Source organism: Colletotrichum gloeosporioides (assembly GCF_011800055.1).
Source record: "Colletotrichum gloeosporioides strain Lc1 chromosome Unknown consensus_79, whole genome shotgun sequence".
NCBI lineage: Eukaryota > Fungi > Ascomycota > Sordariomycetes > Glomerellales > Glomerellaceae > Colletotrichum > Colletotrichum gloeosporioides.
In genome coordinates, this window is record NW_025544724.1 from 140335 (window position 1) to 153101 (window position 12767).

The 12767-nt window shown below is 57.7% G+C and overlaps 3 protein-coding genes across 3 annotated transcripts; 1 reads left to right on the forward strand and 2 right to left on the reverse strand.

Annotated features, from left to right (window-relative positions):
- Nucleotides 1-316: 316 nt before the first annotated feature.
- Nucleotides 317-1369, forward strand: GCG54_00015469 (uncharacterized protein; the record flags this gene model as incomplete). The annotated part of the gene is made up of 4 exons (XM_045415252.1): nucleotides 317-345; nucleotides 485-611; nucleotides 737-818; nucleotides 972-1369. The coding sequence occupies 4 exons, from the start codon at nucleotides 317-319 to the stop codon at nucleotides 1367-1369; spliced, it is 636 nt and encodes a 211-aa protein (XP_045259250.1).
- A 287-nt stretch (nucleotides 1370-1656) lies between these two features.
- On the reverse strand, nucleotides 1657-4209 carry GCG54_00015470 (Thermostable alkaline protease; the record flags this gene model as incomplete). The annotated part of the gene is made up of 6 exons (XM_045415253.1): nucleotides 1657-1777; nucleotides 1847-2112; nucleotides 2163-2250; nucleotides 2310-2513; nucleotides 2562-4048; nucleotides 4099-4209. 6 exons carry the CDS (start codon nucleotides 4207-4209, stop codon nucleotides 1657-1659), a joined length of 2277 nt encoding a protein of 758 aa, XP_045259251.1.
- A 1000-nt stretch (nucleotides 4210-5209) lies between these two features.
- On the reverse strand, nucleotides 5210-8462 carry GCG54_00015471 (Trehalose-phosphatase; the record flags this gene model as incomplete). The annotated part of the gene is made up of 3 exons (XM_045415254.1): nucleotides 5210-5757; nucleotides 5811-7749; nucleotides 7827-8462. 3 exons carry the CDS (start codon nucleotides 8460-8462, stop codon nucleotides 5210-5212), a joined length of 3123 nt encoding a protein of 1040 aa, XP_045259252.1.
- Nucleotides 8463-12767: the final 4305 nt, after the last annotated feature.

The following is a 12767-nucleotide window of genomic DNA, read 5'->3' on the forward strand; positions in this document are numbered from 1 at the left end:
ATTTCAGATACTCAAACACATTGGAAGAAACCTATCTCAAAGCCCTCGCTCATCAAGCTCAAGACAAGGCAAGCGAGAGAACGGATCGCAGCTGCCGTTGCTGTTGACTCAGTGAACAGTTTACAGCATCCAGGCCGCCAGCTGTTCACAGTTTTCGTTGCCGTTCTCTTTCTCTCTATATAATAGTTGCACAAAAGAACGTATACACCTTCACATCACAGACCGAACACGCTCTAGCACAGAAGACCATCTGAGTCAGGGCTCTGGGAACAACATAAGACATCACAAGTCAAATCACATCTCAACCTTGGTCATCATGAGCCCTTTCGGAGATCAGGATCAATAGTAAGTTTCACTGATGACGTCCTCTTCACTAAGCAAAGTCTTCCCACTGGGCTTTTTGGTTACGCCTCCACATGAGCAAAAGTCTTAGTACACACCACCCTTTCTGTTTATGCCGCTTCTAACTTGCATTCCTTTCCAGCCTCCTCATGTCAGGCATTCTGTCGGACTGCATGGTCATCTGCGGAGACAAGTCTTGGAACCTCCACAAGACGATCCTCTGCACGCGCTCCTCCTACTTCAAGTCTGTTCTCCTGAACAACTGGCCAGTGAGTGCACCTTCACCCTTTTGCCCCCTTTTCTCCTTTTTGAACTTTTGGGTATGCCATCCAATTCTACCACTGAGTGCATCGTCACATCACCGTAATTCATGTGCAATGCTGACTTGACAAAGGAGGCGAAGATCAGTAAGGTTGAGATCACAGAGTACACGCCTGATGAGATCGACCAGCTCATCAGGTTCATCTACCTGGGCAGTAAGTCTCCCTATCCATGGCGCCATTTTCGTCTTTGTCGCCCCTCTTTGTCGTCCCTGTCGTCCTTGTCACTGTTTTCGCATTTCTTCATTGCCATCTCCCTACCTAGTTCACCCCCTTTCTCGTCCACTTATCCTAACAAACAAAACACAGAGGTGAACTTCCAGCCCTTTGAAAAGGCTAACACCATCCTGCACAACTGCGCTCGCCTCTGGATCCTGGGCGACTACTTCAACGTCCAGGCCCTCTGCGACGAGGTCATGGATTACCTCACCAACAAGGTGGTCCCGCGCAACGGGCGCCTCGCGGAGGCCCAGGGCTTCTCCCTCAACCCCCAGGATTGGCTTGACGCCGGCAGGTGCATCTATACCGAGTATGAGAAGAAGCATAAGCTTAAGGACGCCTTCCTGGCTATCACCCTCGACAAGATCTTTGTTCGAAAGCAGGCCATCAACATGCGAGAGTATAAGACGCTCTGCAGGGAGTACAACCAGTTCGGCACTGACGCCATGCTCAAGCTGATTAAGGATGGCACTACGAGACTTCAGTGAGCGAGGGCGTGGTGGGAATATTGGGAATCGGAGCATATGGTCAGATGGTCCATCAGTTAGTTCATGGAGACTAGCTTGCATCTTTCAGAGTTCGGCGTTGTTTGGAGTTAGGGAGTTTGTTGCAGTTTTCTTTCGCTTGGCTTTCTTTTTTCTTCATAGCCGGTCATTTGCAACCCAGCTTTGAACGGCAATCATCGGCGTGTATAACATTTTCAACGGCTGCCACTACCTCATTGCTTAATAGCGAGTCTGCAATTCTAATCGACAGGAGTTCTGGCTCCTTATGACTACCATCTGCGAGCAACTGTCGTGTTCCCGGCTGGCAGAACCGTAAATTCAGTTGTCAGTCCCTTCCAACTACCTGCCTCCAGAGGGTTCGAGAACGGGACTAAGACAGCGAACCTCATGCTATCCCAAATATTAGCCTCATCTCCCATTGGTATCGCTATCGGTTCAAAAGCTGGGAGTTCGACTTACGTGTAATTGCCAGGGGCAATCTGCGTCCCATCCGCCATCTTTCCAAACCAGTAATACGCCGTCGTGAAGCCGCCAGTAGTCAACGCATTCCTGCCTTGGTCCGTCACCGGGAACGCGAAGGTATCGCTGGCATTATGACGAGCGGGGTTGAATGTCGCCACGTTGCCCGCGGAAGACCACGATGTCGCAGACCCGATGTACCCCTTTTGTCCAGGGACGGGCGGGTACTCCCAGTCGCGCTCGTTCTCGAAGCCGGATTCATATATCTATTGTCATCAGAGCATGCTACGATTCAAGAGACTGAGAGAATGCTTACGTCCCATCTGACTTCTCTGGTTCCCCACTTGATCTTCATATACATCATGGGGAAGTCTTGTGCACCGGTGGCAGTGTTGAAGTTGAACCTGTGATAAATTAATTGGCAAGACATTCTCACATCATAACATCCCAGCATCGTACTTACGTCGTCTTGTTGCTGTAAGCACTCGTAGATCTCAACCACGGATACGTGCCGTGGAAGGCGCTCTGCATCTGTTCCTTCAAGTCGAATGCCAGCCCCTGGAAAGGGACAGCGACAGTCTCTCCGTTGCTCCCCTTGACCAGGACTCGACCACCATAAGCCGGGAGTGCCGTCTCGTTGACACCCTGCGGGATCTCGAACGTAAACCTGTCAGAGTCAGCAACTGCCCAGCCCGATGATGGTTGATGAACTCACTCCGCCTTCCTCGTCTCTCCGGGGCCCAATTCAAACTCCTCAGGTACTCCCGCCGTCACCGTGATGTTCGACGGCGTCATCTCAGGTCGATACCGCATCCTCGGCGTCTCCCCCACGTCCTTCGCGTCAAACGGCCTCAACATCTCAAACCCAGCCCAGCTCTCCACCTCAAAGCTGTACTTCACACTCTCGTTCCCGCCATTCCGCACCGTCACCCCCTGGCTCGCCCGGAAGTTGGCCGTATCATTCAGCCCGAACCTCGCCAGCTCCAGACTCGTGCCGTATCCCAACACCTTCCTCGCATCAATCAGCCCGCCGCCGATCTGCTGCGACGGCGCCCGGTACGCCTCATCGGATCCCCCGCCATACAGCAACCACGGCAGCGAAGCACCGGAAGAGACAACCCTCATCGCCAGGTCCTTCGCGAACTCCTTGCCGTGCACACCTCGTCCGCCGTGCTTGGAGATGTACAACGCTGCCACTCCAGCAATATACGGGCCAGCCATGCTCGTACCGCTAAGCAAGACAAACTCGTTCCCATCGCCTCCAGGCCACGTACTAAACACATCCGTCCCCGGCGCCGCGATGTCCGGCTTGACGCTCAAATCATACAGCCCGCCCCAGCTCGTAAAGTAACTCGGCTGGATCACCTGCCCGCTCTCGTTCCTCTTCACCTCCGCGCTCGCGACCGCAATCACATTCGCCCCCGAGCTGCCGCTGCTCGCATAATACGCGCCGCCGTTGCCCGAGTTGCCCGCCGAGATGGTCACCACCACCCCCTCCGCCGCGATCCGGCTCGCCACCACCGCCCACGCGTTCTCCGCGAACCCGCCCCTACCTCCAATACTCGCATGAATCACATCCATCCCGTCGTCGTACGCCCGCAGGAACGCGTCAATCAGCGTCGCCGTATCCGTCCCATCCCCCGCGCCAAACACCTTGTACGCATACAACCTCGCCCCCGGCGCCACGCCCATCCACCCCGTCTCCGCCTCCCCAGCAATGATCCCCGCAACGTGCGTCCCGTGGCCCTGCTGATCGACCGGGTCCCCATCCGGCGTCTTCGCGCTCCCGACAGCCCACGCATCCCCGACGAGATCCCACCCGCCCGCGACCTTGAACCCCTCCCCGAACCCGCCGCCGAGGGCTGAGTGGTTATACCACACCCCCGTATCCACGACGCCGACCTTGACCCCGTCGCCGCGGATGCCCTGCTCGTGGAGCTCGTCGACGCCCGTGGCCCAGTGCACGGCGTAATTCCCCGCGGCACCGGGCTCGACCGCGACCTGGCGCTTGACGGGCGCGACGAGGTGCGCGTAGCTGTTGGGCCAGACGGCCGCGACGTCGGGCAGGGTGCGGAGGGAGTCGAGGTTGTGGGTGTTCGTCTCGACCGCGGCGCCGGAGAAGAGCGAGGAGGAGAAGGTCTTGAGGACGGTGATGCCCTTTTCCGAGGCGAGTTCGTCGCGTTTTGTTATAGTGTTGACGCCCTACTTTCGTCAGTCTTGGTTTTCGGAGATGTAAATTGAAGACTTCTCACATTGGTGAACTCGACGATGAAGCGCTTGGGTTCGTTCTGGATGTTCTCCTCATCTTGAGCCAGGGCCCCGACGATGAGCGTCAGGGCAGGAAGCAGACGAGCGAAACGCATCTTGTCTGTCGATAGACCGTGGATAGCACTGGCTCCTCATCATCGTGACGACGAGACTCACACTCCTCTTAATATTGACATGCGCCATCACCACCCTCTCATCGCGCGAGTTCGCCCCGCCGTTGCAATCTATTGCCCCGCATCAAGGGTGCAGTTGCGCTCGTTCCTGCAGACAATCCAACCTCGGAGAGGCAAGTCGCAAGCGGCGTCGTCCCGATTCTGTCGTCTCCCGGGCTGGGGTATTTTCGCCAGGCCGTGATAACTGCTCAGCATTACGAGAAATCAGGTCCTCAAGTCGTATCTGTAGTAGCTCTTATCCACCGAACGTGGACAATAGGGAAAGAAATCAAAAGAAACGCACTCACAGTCCAAATTATCCTCCCAAAACCAACATCGCCAAGAACAACCCATGCAAAAGACCGGGATCATCAACCTGCGCAAACATGCTCGGTCGGGCACTGCACTCAACAAGACTTCACGAACAGCTTACCCTTCCCACTCCGGCCATTTAAAAATCGCCGCGAGATGATTCGCCAGCGCCAGCGTCTCCAATTGACTTTCTCTCGGCGTCGGCCGAGCTGCCAGGTACGACGGCCGATCCGACGACGATCCCAGAAGCAATGCGACCTTCTTTTCTGGGCCTCTTCACTCTGCGCACATGTGTCGGCGGGAAACACGTGAGAAACATGGCCGTCAATGTCACTATGAGCTGGGATCGTAATGATGAGGGAACGATAAAATAAATAAAAAGTCTATATGCATCTTGGCCACTGTATCTGTCGGGCCATCCCGCTCCGATGCTGGTTAACCCGTCATGCATCATGCCTCGTGTGTGTCGACTAAACTGCACTGCCTGCCTCTCCCTGCTCGATGTCTGCCGTCCATCGGCTGCGATATCAAACCACAAAAAACACCGTCTGGTAAAAATTCAAAAAGATGCCCTCTATCCATACTCCCGGCTGCATGACTCCCATCCCATTTACGGCTTGCTTCGCTTCAGTCACTTCTCCGACTCGGGAATGTGTCCCTCCACCGTGCTCAGGGCCGCGAGGTTGACCTGGCCAAAGTGCTCGTGAGCCTCGCCGCCGAGGCCGACGCCGGCGAGCAGCGCCACGCACTCGACCACGTCCTCGGGCTCGAGGAGATGCCATCTCGCGAGCGTTACCTTAGTGCTCGCGCCGACCGTAACGGTGAAGACGTGCTCGTTTTCGACCTCGTTGCCCGACAGGCCGTTGAGCGCCCGGAACATGTCCTCGTCGGTGAAGTCGTCGCCCAGGCAGAGGACGAACTCAACCCGGCCGGGGTGCTTGTCCGTCGCAGGGGCCGAGTTGTACGTGTGCACCAGGCGCTTCGCTATCTCGCCCTTGTTGATGAAGGTCGGTCTGACCTCCAAGTTGGCCTTGCCGGCCATGACCTCGACGTCCCACTTCTGTCCCACCGTCGACTCGAGCTCCTTGTGGCACTCTCGTGACATGTGCAGGCCCTGCTCCGGGTCTGCCAGTCGGTAGTGCCAGGTGAGGGCGCAGCGCTTGCGTTCAATGAAGGAGCCTGTGTGCGTCAGCTGTGTGTTGCGAGTTTGTTCGAGTTTTCAGTTTACTTACCAGGAACTCTGTCCGTGTAGGACTGGAACACGGCCATGACCTCGGACTGCCAGCCCATGTCGAACTCGTCGGCCAGGTTGATCCACTCGTCGGAACCGGGGTTCTTCATGAAGCTGCCGTGCTCGGCGCTGAAGCCCAGGCCGGCAATGTGGCCGAGGTGCTGGGAGAGGAACTCCTGGTCGCGGCCGGAGATGATCCAGACGGCGTTGCGCTCGTCACTGGTCAGGGCCTTGAGGGTCTGGAGGACGCGCTCGGAGGGCACGGCGGCGCTGGGCTCGCGGACGATCGGGGTGAGGGTGCCGTCGTAGTCGAACATGAAGAGGCGCTTGCCGGCTTCGCGGTAGGTCTTGAGCATCAGGGCGCGGTCGAGGAGAGGGGTTGCGACGACGTTCTTCTGGGTGCCCAGGACGTGGACGTGCTTGCGGATGAAGTGGTCGATCCAGCTCTGGACGTTCTTGGTGGTGACGTGGTTGTAGAGGCTGGCCTGCATGGCCATGCGCTTCTCGGGCGTCATGGTGAGGGCGTTGTTGATCTCGATGCCGACGCCGCTGAGGTCCCAGGGGTTGATGTGGATGGCGTCCTTGAGGCTGCCGGCGGTACCGCTGAACTCGGAGAGGATGAGGGGGCCGTGGCCTTCGCGCTGGCAAATGACGTACTCCATGCTGGTGGTGTTCATGCCGTCGCGGACGGAGGTGATGAGGCCAATGTCGGCAGCGCGCAGGAGGGCAAAATACTCGTCCTGGCTGAGGTACTGGGGGTAGTGCTGGACGGGGGAGAAGCCCAGACTGCCATACATGCCGTTAATGCGCATGACGAGCTCGTTGACGCGCGTGGCGATGCGGTTCTCGGGGTCCTCCTTCTCCTCCTCGATGCTCGTGGGCGAGGTGACCTGGATGAGCACCACCTTCTCGCGCCACTCGGGGTACATCTCGAGGAAGCGCTCGAAGGCCTGCAGCTTCTGGGCGACGCCGCGGACACTGTCGAGACGATCCCTGCCGACGATGATCTTCTTTCCCTCGTACAGCTTCTTGAGGGCGTTGTACTTCTCGGTGACGGCGTCGGTCCAGGCGTACATTTCGCACTTGTCCGCGTTGATGCCGATGGGGAAGACGCCGACCTGGACGCGAGCCCCGTAGGCGTCGACGCCGCCGCTGTCGGAGGGGAAGCCCAGGACGCGGGTGCAGCAGCTGGAGAAGTGGCGGGAGTAGCTGTAGGACTGGAAGCCGACGAGGTTGGAGCCCAGGACGCCCTCGAGCACCTCCTTACGGCGCGGCAGGCATCGCAGGAACTCGGAGCTGGGGAAGGGCGAGTGGAGGAAGAAGGAGATGTACATGTTGGGGACGCGCTGGCGCAGCATGCTGGGCAGCAGCATGAGGTAGTAGTCGTGGACGACGACGATGTCGCCGGGCTTGTAGAGCTCGATGATGCTGTTTGCGAACTTTTGGTTCATGCGGTAGTAGTCGGCCCACTGCAGGCGCTCCTTGCGGCCGTCGGTGGGCTCGTGCTGCTTGTAGTGGAAGAGGGTGTAGAGGTCGTGCTCGGCGTAGCGGCGCCAGCGGCTCTGGTCCTTGAGGAGGAGGCCGTCGTCCTGCTGCTCGTTGTCGTCGCACAGCCAGACGGGGACGGTCTTGATGGTGCGGTTGTGGGCGAGCTGGTTCTCGAGGCGGAGCTGGTCCTCCTTGGGCAGCCAGAGGCCCTCGGTCGGGGGAGGGGTCGGCAGGCGGGCGTCGCCATCGATCGGGACGGGAGCGGAGAGGGTGTTCAGGCTCGAAAAGTGGACGGTCGTGGCCGGGGGCGTGCCGGGGGGAGAGAGGACATCTTGAGGGGTGTCGATCTCGCCGGTCCAGGCGACGACGGTGTGGTTCCAGGGGGTCTCGTCGGAAGAGAGGTAGGCAAAGGAGTCGAACAGGGCGGACTGGCCACGGCGAGGCTTCAATTCCTGTTGTTGGTGATGATGATGTCAGCGGGGTCATTCACGATGTCAATTGACGAAGGGAGGAGACGAAGGAATCTTACCCAGTCGGAGCCCTTGCGGTACTTGAGAGAATGGGGGATGTTGAAGGTGGCCGAGATGATGTTGCCGCTCAGCTGCAGGTCGGGGTTGGAGGCGCGAATCTGCGACAGCGACTCACGGCGGCCCATGGCGGCGAGCGTCATGCGCTTGAGGATGTCTTTGCCGATGGTGGTGCCTGGCGACGTCGGGAGGTTGTGGCCGGCGATGAAGGGCGTCGTGGCCGGGAGGGGTGTGGAGGAGGAGGGGGCAAAGGCGACCTTGCTGCTGCTGCTGCCGCCGCGATGGCTGTTGCTGGTGGCGGTGCTGTTGTTGTTGTTGTTGTTGTTGTTGTTGTTGTTGTCGTTGTCGTAACCGGTGTGAGTGTGAGTGTTGGTGTTGTGGTGGGAGGTGGAAGAAATGGAAAAATACGAGGGCGAGGCGGCGCGGGAGGAGCCTTCTTCGGGGGAGTCGCGGTAGGTGTAGGTGTGCTGGTGAATCCCCGGCGTCACGGCGTCGGACAGGGCGATGCTGCGCAGCACCGGGTTGGCGGGGTTGACGGGCGCTGGGTTTACGCTGTTGAGCGTCTGCCGCTGGCGGTCGCCCACTGCGGGCGAGTTTGCCGACGAGCCAGCTTCTGGCTTTTGGTTTTGGCTGCTCATGATTCAGTTCAGTGGGTGCGGCGGATGCGGATGGTTTGGGCTTAGCGGCCACCAGTTGAGGAACCGGGCAGCAGATTAAACAAGTCGGGGCCCAGGGGTTTGTTTGCAATTGCAAGGAAGAATCAATAGAGGGGATACAGTATGATGGTATGGGAGAGATGTAAGGTGAGGTAGAGAAAACAAAGATCAACGACGAGTGAGGCTATCCCCGTGCACACCAACTGGTGTTGTTGATCAAGGTGCGCAACAGACTGGAAATGGGAGAAGCAAGGGTAAAATGTTCTCGAGGTTCAACAGAAAACACACGACAACTGCGGCAGCCGAGCCGAGCCAGCCAGCTGCACACACGCCCCGACTCTTGACAAGAGACACAGACAGACGGTGAGCAGAGAGAGGGACAAGACAGAGTCCGGGGACCTGGACCTGAAGCCGTATCGGAATAGGCAGTCCAGGCGACGACGGTGACGGTGAGCGATGTGGGAGACGGGGGGGGGGTTGGCGCCAGGGGTGAGTGAAGAGACAGATAGTCGGGCGACAATGTTTTTGCTGTTCTTCTGCTGTTGCTGTTGCTGCTGCTTTTGTGTTTCTGTTTTGTTCTGCTGCTGTTGAGAGAACAAGCAAGAGAACAACAGAGAGGGACAGAAACTGCGGACTCTCAAAAGGTCTATCCTCTCCGATCCTGCTGCTGCTGCGCGCGTCGCCGAGCCGTGACACGATGCTGATGTCGATGCTGATTATCTCGTGAATGTATCTCGCCCCGTATCCCCCGCCGCAGGGTACTTTGCACCTTGGCCCCCCTCTTCTTCAGGACGAATTGCTCCTATCCTGACCCCCAATGCCCCCAATCCTGGCCCGGGCCAGAACTCCAGAGACCCAGAAGAGGGACTGACAAGTCCAGCGAGCCCACAGCTGCGTGGGACGAGCTTGGTGATTGGCTGCCGCCGCGGTGGTGTATTGCTTGGTAGTTGCTTGTACACCGCACCTCAGGGATATCGTCTGCTGCTGTCTGTCGTCTGTCTGTCGTCTTTTGTCTTTCTGTCTGGAGATGCCGAAGAAAGAGGTTGAAAAGAGGACAGATTCTCTTTTCTCGAGTTGTCTTCCCCAACTCTGACTACTTCCTCCATCTCTACCCCTCTCTTCTCTAGCTCCGTGTCTCGGAGATGGCTGTCGACTGACCGACACTCTGTACCACACCTCAGCCAAGGTAGACAGACAGCCACGATGCTCAACCCAGCACGCCTTCGGCTTCTGGGCACTGACGGCGGCACAGCAGACTGACAGCGGCAGCCAGGCCAGGCCAGGCCAGACCACTGCTATTTCGGTGGTGTGGAGGGGAAGCTGCTGGAACACGCCAGAGACGGTGGCATGAGTATCGTCGAGGTAGCTGGTCCGCGCTCGGGAGGTATTCTCGGTGTATCTGGCTTCCTGAATTTGCATGTGGCGATACATATGACGCAGTACCGCCCACTCCTCGAGCTACTCTCCCAAAACTTGGCAGAAGCACCCCAAAAGGGCTCCCCCCTGGTTCGGACGGGACGAATTCACAGCTCCCGGATTGGCTCGTCTTGGGGGCGCCCCCTGTCCGCTGGCTGTCAAAGCTGGGTCAAGCTGGGTCAAACTGGGCCTCAAACCGCGCTGTTCCTGGACTGCTGCGCCGGAGGTAGAGCACCGGTCCTGCGTGCTGCACCGCTGAGCGACATGCTGCCGGGTTGATGCCTCTGCTTGCCGTTGTCTGTGTGCCCCGATGATGTCTTTGTGATGCAACCAAACACCGCAACAGAGAAAAAAAAATGCCAAAATCTCTCAGAAAAAGACCGAGAGCTGTCTGCTGTGCGTGCTTTTTCTCAACCCGCGCCATTCTGCATCTTCTCCAGAAAACAGGGGACAGCCGAGGGGGGGATGCTGGGGACTGAGTACGTAAAGCAAAAACCGGGGGGACGGACGGGATACCCAAAGAGACAAACACTGAAGTCTTCGTAATCCCCTTTGCGCTCCCAGCCGAGTGGTTGAACCATTGGATCTAGAACGCACAACACACCGGATGCACTTGCCCCAAAAGTGAGCTGAGATGGCCACAAGCCAAGACTGTTCAACTCACATGTGCCGTGTTGGCTGTGTTGGCCGTGGTGGTGAGCTGAGCGGAAAGTGTCCGCCAAACTGAAGCCATTGCCGCCACCGTCTGATAGTCTGTGTCTCTCTGCCTCTGCCTCCGCGTCTGAGAGTGAAGAGGAGCCATGCAGAAACGAAAGACCGGCCATCCCCGACGGCATTCGTTCAAGAAAACAAAAGAGCCGCAAACTTGACGCAGAAACAATCAACCAGAGGGAAAACTCAGACCCACCTGACGTAATTCGAAATAATTTCCTCCCCCCCTTTTTTGCTCTCTGAATTCGATGGTCCACTGCTCTTGACAGTCTCAGATACCCGTGGTAGCGATAGAGCAGTTGGATGAGTAAGAGTGAGGCTCTCGCAACCCTCCTGGATCGGCCGTCGTTCGTGGCGCTGGCCGTCGGCCTATTGTCGATGTCGCCGCGCTGAAAAGACGGTGAGCGCGAGCAACGGTCCTAGTGGTCCCTCCAAAAGGGCTGCAATACGACTGCGCAAGCTGCTTCACTCGTAAACTCGTAAGAACAAATGCTTTCCCCGGTCACGTCTATCGCTGTCAGGCCACGTCGGGTGCGACCAGATCAAGTGATGCCCACGGGGAAAGCCAAAAGATCAGTCCAGAAAAGAATGGGAACCCAAGATCTCTTCTCTCCAATCTGGGGGATCAGAGCGAGGATTGCGGACGGGTTCCACCGCTCTTTTTAACACTGACCGGCTGACTGGATGTGACTTGGCCGCTGTTTACTTGACTTTGACTGGATGTGACTGGGCTTTCTCTCATTCTCATTCCATGCATGAGACGACGCAGACAGACGAGGCCGACGTGGTCTCGACCAACACCTCTGCAGCGCGCATCCTGAAAGAAGGGACAGCCCAGGATGTAGCTCTGTAACGCTGTAACATCGGCCATGGACTGCTCTTTGCCCGCTCACCAGCACCATCCGTGATCCGACGGCTTCGTTCGATAAGCTACACCGTTGAGGCATGCTGGACGATGGCGTGAACCTTGTTCCCGTGTCTCCAACACACGCTGGCAGTGGTGTTGTCCATCCCATCCATCCCATCGGGATCGGGAATGCGATCGACAGCTCTTCACTGAACTCTGCGGTCCCGTTCTTGGTGTTTGTTCCATGCCAAAGGTTGGTCCGCCAACAACAAGATACCCCCTCATCTAGTTGCATCCCATCCACCACCACATCGTCATCGGCTCGACCTCTCACTGGCTAGCCGCAGCTTTCATGCCTCATCAAACCGATACCTAATCGACGAGAATCGGCGAACCGAACCATCTTCTTCTCATGCAGGTGTACCTGCGGACAAGGACACTTACGTGATGCCCTGCATATTACCAGTTAGTCGTACATACACTCTCAATCACTGAGCCGTGGCTATCCTATCCATCCAACCCTGGCAGCAGCATCACCCTCGCCCAGCAAATCTCATCAGCCCATCACCGCATGCCCGTCTTCAGCGCTTCCGTCAACGAAGCCGCTATGCCAAAAGGTACCATCTCGGCCGTTCCTGAGTCTTCATCCACGCAGCCCAACTACCACCACCACCATCACATCAGCCTGAACGGCGCGCCCTTCCAACTGAGCCATTTTCGCCTACACTGCACTTCTCGTACCCTACATCGCCCGACGTGAAAATGCACCTCGTCTGATCTCGATGGCCCAATCTCCCAGACGCACAATGGACGAATCCCCCGCCGTCCGCTGAAGCACATGGCGCCAATCCCGCGTCTTCAGTGGCTGCTGCCCGACGGTGCAACTTACGCCGCACCAGGCCAGACGGCCACGTTTTCTCCCCCATGCGCTCGCGCTGCTGCTCTGCCGCTGCCGCCATTGGGCTGCTGCGTGCATATTTGCGCATGTCAGCTTTCACCTTTGCCATCTGGCTTTCTCTGGGCGCAATTGGGTTCTTCTCGGCTCGCCGCGCCGACGACGCAAGCCACCACGGCGGGACAAAGCGGACAAAGGATGTGTGATGGCAGCGAGTCAACGCGAATGCAGAGCCTCCATCTGGACTTTGGTTTCCTCGCGAATCTGGCCCATGTGTATTCTTTCAAAACATATCTAGGCCACAGCGAATCGTTGGCGCAAGTCGTCTGGATTGCACGGCTTCGAGACAGCCGCTGACTGCGTTGCATATGAACTGACAATTGATTGCACATACGTCTAGGAGGGCTGTTCAGCAATT